This window comes from Sceloporus undulatus, chromosome 3 (assembly GCF_019175285.1).
Source record: "Sceloporus undulatus isolate JIND9_A2432 ecotype Alabama chromosome 3, SceUnd_v1.1, whole genome shotgun sequence".
NCBI lineage: Eukaryota > Metazoa > Chordata > Lepidosauria > Squamata > Phrynosomatidae > Sceloporus > Sceloporus undulatus.
The window spans coordinates 238,282,382-238,290,237 of NC_056524.1; the positions used below are offsets into that span (position 1 = coordinate 238,282,382).

General features: G+C 40.5%; 1 protein-coding gene across 2 annotated transcripts in view; it reads right to left on the reverse strand.

Annotated features, from left to right (window-relative positions):
* Positions 1-7,856, reverse strand: part of PLSCR1 (phospholipid scramblase 1) — a 40,271-nt gene that overhangs the window by 4,517 nt on the left and 27,898 nt on the right. For both annotated transcript variants that reach the window (XM_042457868.1, XM_042457867.1), the window contains exons 4-6: positions 5,447-5,604; positions 3,923-3,965; positions 1,060-1,280 (exon numbers count right to left, since the gene is read on the reverse strand). In XM_042457868.1, coding sequence (XP_042313802.1) covers positions 1,060-1,280; positions 3,923-3,965; positions 5,447-5,604 — 422 coding nt within the window. The remainder of the gene's footprint in view (positions 1-1,059; positions 1,281-3,922; positions 3,966-5,446; positions 5,605-7,856) is intronic.

The following is a 7,856-nucleotide window of genomic DNA, read 5'->3' on the forward strand; positions in this document are numbered from 1 at the left end:
GTAGGTAGATAGATAGATAGATAGATAGATAGATAGATAGATAGATAGATAGATAGATAGATAGATAGATAGATAGATACTGCAAGCAAGATCAAGGCGGAAACCTTCCTATCCCCTCCAGCTAGGATCCCAGTGCAGATTGTTTTCCCCAATACATTGTAAATACAGTGGACCCTTGTTATATGCTGGGGTTTGGTTCCAAGATCCCCCATGGAAAACAAAATCCATGGATGCTCAAGTCCCATTAAATATACATAGTAAAATGGTGTCCCTTATAAAAAATGGAAAATCAAGGTTTGATATTTGAAATTTATACATTTTTTGAACATTTTCAGACCGTGGATGCTTGAATCAGTGTATAAAAAATCTGTATATACGAAGGGCCGACTGTATATGGAGGAAGGACCTTACAATCAAGGGTAACTTGTATTCAGTTAACGTCACACGCAGGCCAGCATTCAGTTGTAGGAGGTAGAATCGGGTGCCTTATCCTGCCTCTTGAACTACAGATTCCATCAATCCTTTTCACCTGCTGTGATAGTTTGAGCTGATAAGAGTTGTAGTCCAGAAACAGGGGTTTCCCCCTCCATTATTGGAGAATAGAAGGCAGGGGTTGCTTATAGAACAGGTGAAAATTTCGATAAAAATTTACTTTTTACTAAAAAAGTACATTTTAGGGTGGGTAGTGTCACAGAGGCATTAATAAAGATATTTGGGGGAAGAAGCAAGAGCGGAACCATGTAAGGGAGACCTTCTTATTTTGCTCAGCATATTAAAGTTATAGGCAAGACCTGCTATTATCAGGCTGGCCAGGGCATTTTGAGAATTGTAGTCCAAAAGAAGTAGGTTTCCCAAGCTGTAGTCAGAGTATATGAGTATATGAGTAGCAAGATAAGGGTGATGGACAAAGCTAGGGGTAGTTTGGAAAAGAATAGTGAAGAGCAAGTTCAGGAACCAGAAGAGGATATGAAGCAGTGCATGGATCACATCTTGATGAGTAAGTGGGCTTTCCTAAAAAAAAAAAAAAAAAAAGAACTTGAGGAGCAACAAGCAATTTACCTCTTGCAAACAGCAAGGGCAGCAGCAACTAGAGCATCTGAGAGGTCTCATGAGCTCTATGACTTCCTGGCCCATATTGTCCATGATTTTTATTGTGAATGGTCGTGATGGTCCACAGCAATTGCGTGTGCAGCAGTCAGTCTCCTCAGCTGCAAAGTAAACTCTTTGCCCCAATGCATTTTTTATTTCATATTTGTTGCATGTTTCAAAGCCAGTGATGACTGAAAAGAAGAAAACAGAAATACAGCTGTCTGTTTGACCCAAACATTCTCTCACCTATAGGCCCTTTCTCAGTATGGCTTCTCCCTAATTCCAGTGATGGAAAATCTGAAAGATAATACCTGCAGAGCCACACTATGTTCTACTAGATGCCAGCCAGATTTGATAGCAAACAAATATGTTAACAATCTAATTTAACGTCCGCTTTAGCTTTTAAGAAACATGTTGCTATTTAAAAGAAACATTTTTGCCAATAAACACAAAACTTCAATTTAGAACAGGCATAACATGAAATGTTTATATGGGAAGAGAGCCTGGCTTGGGTTTTAGCTGGCTCATGGAGGGAGCCTGTCTGTCAAGAGACATGGTGGTGAACCCTAAATTATGGAGAAACTCCAACCAAGAGTCCCCTATGAGTGACCATTATGTCTGCATACAGTGGCATAAAGCCACTAGACAAAAACTAGGCAGAACTTCTGGCCATGGTGTTGATTGGAAAAGTTCCTTTTTTTGGACTACTATTTTTTAGACTCTCCCAAGCAGCATGACTACTGGAGGATTTTGGGAGTCGTGGTCCAAAAATAACTTTTACACCCTGGCCAAAAATATTAATTACCATATATACTTGACTATAAATCAGCCCTCATGTATAAGTCAAGGTTATATCTTTTGGGGTCAAAATTCTGGATTTTTCTATGTCCCATGGATACGTCGAGGGTCAGATGTAAGGAAGCAGCCCAGCAGGGGAGAGGCTGCTGGCAATCGATCACCCTTCCCAGAGTCTCCCCAGCTGGGCTTCATTGGGGAGAAGCTCCAAGGTGATCCATCCTCCTTCCTAGGCTTTCCTCTGTGGAGGAAGCCCAGCTGGAGAGAGTCTGCAGAGTGATCCATCACCTTTCCCAGCTGGGCTTTCCCCCATGGAGGAAGTCCAGCTGGGCAGAAGCTACAGAGTGATCGATCGCCCTTCCCAGCCTTTTACCAGCTAGGCTTGTTTCCATTGAAGGGGCCCAGCTGGGCAGAAGCTACAGGGTGATCGATCGCCCTTCCCAGGCTGTTCCCAGCTGGGCTTCCCCCTGTGGAAGCAGCACAGCTGGGGGGAGGCTACAGAGCAACCCATCACCCTTCCTAAGCTCTCCAGATCTGGGCATTCCCCCATGGAGGAAGCCTAGCTGGTCAGAAGCTGCAGGGCAATCCAGTGCCCTTCCCAGCCTGCCCCAACTTGGCTCAACTGTGTAGAGGAAGCCCAGCTGCGGAGAGGTCACGGAGCGATCGGCTGCCCTTCCAAGCCTGTCCCCAGCTGGGCTGTGCTTTGTGGAGGCAGCCTAGTTGGGGAGAAGCTTGGTCAAAGTACTGTACTGCCCCGTGTATAAGTCTACCCAGGATTTTAGAGTTCATTTGGGGCATACATTTCTTGACTTATAGTCGAGTATATATGGTATGTGATTCCAGAGAATATTGGCTTCTTTTCTTCTGTTCCACAAATTAAATATAACCCAACTAATCACTCTTGTTCATTTCAAAATTTCTTTGAGAAAATGTACACCTTGAGTTGAGCACAATTACACTGGTGTGGCTTACAGGATGCTTCCCAGATATAAAGTGCACAGAAAGCAATTGTAGCTAAAAGGTGAATAGCTGAAATAAACAAAGAAGCATACTTTATTTAACAGGGAAGTTGAGTATGTAAGGTAGGCTGAGTAAATAAAAATATATACTATTACAGTATATACATTGGGAAAAGTTATAGTAAAAATTGCACATATTTCAGTGGGGGAAGAAAAAAGTGTTGGAATTTTACATGAAAAAAGAACAGAATGAAAATGCATGTATGGTTTGGAGAAAACTGAACTGGGGCTAGCAATTTTATATATTCCTATTTCCTGTGAAAAGCTAGTGTGGTCTAGTGGTCTGAGTGCTAGACTAGGACTCCAGGAAATCAGGGTTCCAACTCCTGCTCAGCCATGGTAACCCACTGGATGACCAAGGCCAAGTCACATCTCCAGATTCAGAGTAAGGCAATGGCAAATCTCCCATTAATAAAACTTGCCATGAAAACCCTATGATAGAGATTCCATAAGTCAGAGATAACTCGAAGGCATATAACATACCCACAAAAAATTCCCTTCCGTCACCAGAAAAAAAAGTATAAGAATCAGGAGCATCCTATAATTCTGGGACAGGAATTTTGTTGGACTGCAGCTTCCACAATCATAGCCAACATAGTCAACATAGTCAGTGGTGAGGAATAGTGGGGGTTGCAGGTCAACAATATCTGGAAGGCCTCATTATTCCCAACCTTGTCATAAATATAAGAATTATGCAGTTTTATACCTGTCTACTCAGAAAAGTTTCACTGAATTAAACTAGATTTACACCCAGATAAGAACAAATATAGGATTTTACTGTTAAAAATCCCTAATGTTTTTAAAGAAGTGATGAGAAATGTATTGTTCTTCATACATAGCTGGATAGTAACTCATATCAAACCTAAGCAGCACAGCAAATAGCAAGAGCTGTTGGAAGTTGCCAGCCAAAAAAATTTGGAAAGCTACACATTTGCCATCCCTGCTTTAAACATTAGAAGCTCAATCATTTGAAATGTTTTTTAATGTGCTAATAATATCAGGTAGAATAAGATACATACTTTCCAGAAGTTCAATCTGCTGATGAATCAATATCTGATCAATCTGTAAGAGGGTTAAAAATAGATGCATAAATTGCAAAACTGAAATGGAACAGAAACATTGTTTTACACAATTATCAAGCATTTTGTTTGCATGATTTAAAACTCTTTAACTGAGTTTTCTCTGCAAGTTCTTAATCCAATCCTGAATACATATATTTAGAAACAGCATAAACAAAACAAATAAAGAAAACAAAATAAAAATCAATCTAACTCACTTCCAGGTAAATGTGTCAAAACTTTGAATTTTAATAGGATTCTTTCACTGTGAGATAGAAAATAAGGGTGGTAGAGGGCAGAAGAACCTTAGTATTAAAATATAAAGATAACAGGGAATTTAAGGAAGAGGAACAAAACAAAGTCAAACAAAATATTGTATACATAAATGTGTTAATGAAAGGTATAACAATTGCACGAAATATGAAGATGTGTATAAATATGTTTTCTTTTTTTTTCTTTTTTTATCTTTTTTGGATGGAAAATCAATAAAGAGTATATTCGAAAAAAACTTAGAATTAGTAAATCCAGTTCAGTATCTGTTCAAATATGATGGCTCCAAGAGTGTCTTTACAAGTGCTACAGGATATATGTTGTGTAAGCAGAGTTCTGGGCCTGCTTGTATGGATGCCTCCCTTCATACAGGAAAAGTCTGTGTGTGATTTTAAGTCAATTCTGACAGCTGCTACAGCCATCCACATACAGTCTGTTCAAGCCATCTCTCGGTGTTGCCACTGCCCATATTTTCACCCTTTACTAACTGTCATCTGATTTTGAATATCTGAATACGATGACCCGATTTTTACAACTGTGAGCAATACTGTTAACAACTCTTCCCATTTTATTTCTGATTGATGTATTTTGTATTATCTATGTATTTCATGATGTTTTTACTGCTGTAATCCTGCTTTGATCTGAAGGGAGAAGTGGGAAATATAAATAAAAATTTATTATTATTATTATTATTATTATTATTATTATTATTATCATTATCATTATCATTATCATCATCATCATCCCTAATAATAAAAAAGTAGCTGGCAGCTGCAGAAAAAGCATAACTCCTGCACATCACTGACAAACTGCCATGAACTCTGACAAGTGGAGCTGCGTGACATTCCTGTTTTAACATCTGATCCAGGATAAAGTTTTTGCACAGTTTTTGAAGGATATAATGCACTTCTAAACTTTGCAAATCTGGATGAAAAGCAACAAGCAACTCTAGTCAGGGAAATGAACCTATGTAATGCTTTTAAACACACATTTCAACCTTCACAGCTATCTTTGTGGGTAATAAATCAATCTCGAACTACTCTATTTATGGCTGGATCTATGAGATAGAGAATCCATAGATCCACCCTTCAGTACCTACAGGATTCCCAACCTCTTAGAATAAGTTCTCAGAAGAATAGAAGATATGAATGATATGCTTTTCAGTTATCAAACAGGAAGAAAAATGAACATGGAAAGAGAAAGAAAGAGAGATACCTGACTTAAATACTCCAGTCCAGGTGGGCAGTTGGCAGGTGGAGGTGGTGCTGGCATCCAAATAGCACCAGGAGGTCCATTTGGCTGACCCTGAACTGGAGGAGCCCCATATGCTCCTTGATAGTGCATGGCTGTATATGGGGGTTGTCCTGGGGCAACTACATACACAGAGAGAGGGAGAGAGAAATGTTTTAACAAAGATTTCTAACAGCTATTAGGGACACTTAGTTCATTAATTCTGTCCACAATAGAGAGATAAGAAGATACACATACATGTATGTACACAAATGTATAGTTTGAAGTAGTTTTTCCCACCCCACTCAGTAAGATGCCGCCCCTTTTTGCCCCGGATGGAGGCCGCAGCCAACACTGTGGCCTCCGTGAGGGTTAAAAAGAACCCGCTCCCGGTGGTTTCTTTTTCTGCCACACGTGGGGCGCCAATGGTGCACTTGCATGCAATGCTGATGTCCATGTGGCGTTGTGCTGTTTGGGTGCTGTGCCGCACAGATGTCGTCACTACATGCCCCGTGTAAACGGCAGCACGCCAAGATGGCAACCGTGGTGCACAGTAGGGCTTGGAAGCATGCCGACGCTCTGCTCTCCTGAGCTCTACTTTTGGCCCCAGGCCAGCGCAAAATGCTAGTAACATATATTGGGAAAGAACTTGTCCTGGATTCTTACAGCAGAGTCCTATGACTACACAAAGGTAAGATCCATTAAGTTGAATAAGAGCAATGTATAGAAGGCTCATCTGAATCTGGTGGCCTTCCACATGTTGTTGGACTTCCACACCCAGTAGGAAGTGTTTATGAGATGTACAGTCCAATGTGCAGGTCACAATTTGTCTGCCTCTTATCTAAAACCTCTCCTAAGCAGCCAATAAAATCTTCTCTATGTGATTCAATCTTCAACTCTGAATCATTAAAAACGCAGAAAGTCCTATTACATTTTTTGAACCAAATTTTTTTTTAAATGTTCAGCTGTAATGGTTAGATCCTAGGATGTCAACAAACATTTAATATAAAACATAGTCCAGATCCATACTTCCTTCTTTCTAGTCTTCTGTTTCCTACTAGAGAGATAACTCAGATATTTTGCAAATGAAATTAACTCCCTGTATTACTCTCTGTATTAGTAATGTGTCTAACTTTCCCTTTACAGCTGCGATTTTGTACTAAATAGATTACAGGTTTCTCATTAAAACATGGATGAAAGCAGACAACCAGGGAACCAAAACTCTTTTTATATAAAGTTTGTATCTTAAGAGCCTAATCCAGACAACAAATGGATGTTGTCAGTAATGTAAAGAACAGGCTCAGTTTCAGGGAGTCAAAAAGGCTAATGCAAATGTATGGATTGAGGGTGCACTGATATTTGCTCCTTCTAACAATCACAGTGGCTGGATATGTCAGTGTGCTTGTATAAAGTGTATGTATGTGTACAAACAATGTGAAACCATGGCTTAGCACAGAAGCACACAATGTATCACCCTGGGGCTGCATACAGTCCTCCAAAGCTGTTTTGAGCCTCCTGGCCTCCTCCCCACCCCCACCCCCCGCAAACCAAAAACACGGAAGATGAATTCCTTCTCTGGGGGATTGTTTGCCCCTACACAATTACAGCACTATATTCCACTTCAAATTGCCAAAGCTACATGCTATGGTTTCTTGGGCTTTTCAGTTTGGTGAAGAATTAGAGCTCTCTAGCTGAGAATTCTAAATACTATTCTCTCTAATGCAAATTCCAATATTCCATAAGATATAACCATATATAGTGATATAAACTATGAGGTATGAAGGGGCCCTAGGTCTTCTGGTGGACCTAATCATCTCTTAAACAGGTTATATGGTCTAACATTTTCAAAATTCAATTTTTCAAAATAAGAAGTGAATTTTAAGAAACTTATTTTTGAGTGGGGACATTTTTGATAGCTTAAGAGATCCCCAGAGTGTCTCAGGATGAGAAAAATGGTCCATGTTGTTGTTGTTGTTGTTGTTATTAACGTTTATTTATAAAGCGCTGTAAATTTACACAGCGCTGTACATACAATCTTTTTAATTAGACGGTTCCCTGCCCTCAGGCTTACAATCTAAAAAGACACTACACAAAAGGAGACAGAAGTGGTGGAGGGGAAGGGGATGTGGTCCAGCAGTTCTTCTCAATCTCCGAGGCCTGGATCAGGGGAGATGGACTGGAGGGAGGACTTGGCTTCTTGGAGCTAGCCTGCCTCTCTCCCTCTCAAGATGGTGGCTGAAGGGAGGGCTTGTCTTCTTCCAGGCAGGCCTGGTGGAGCTAGCCTGCCTCTCTCTCCCTCAAGATGGTGGATGAAGGGAGGGCTTGTCTTCTTCCAGGCATGCCTGGTGGAGCTAGCCTGCCTCTCTCTCTCTCTCCCTCAAGATGGTGGATGAAG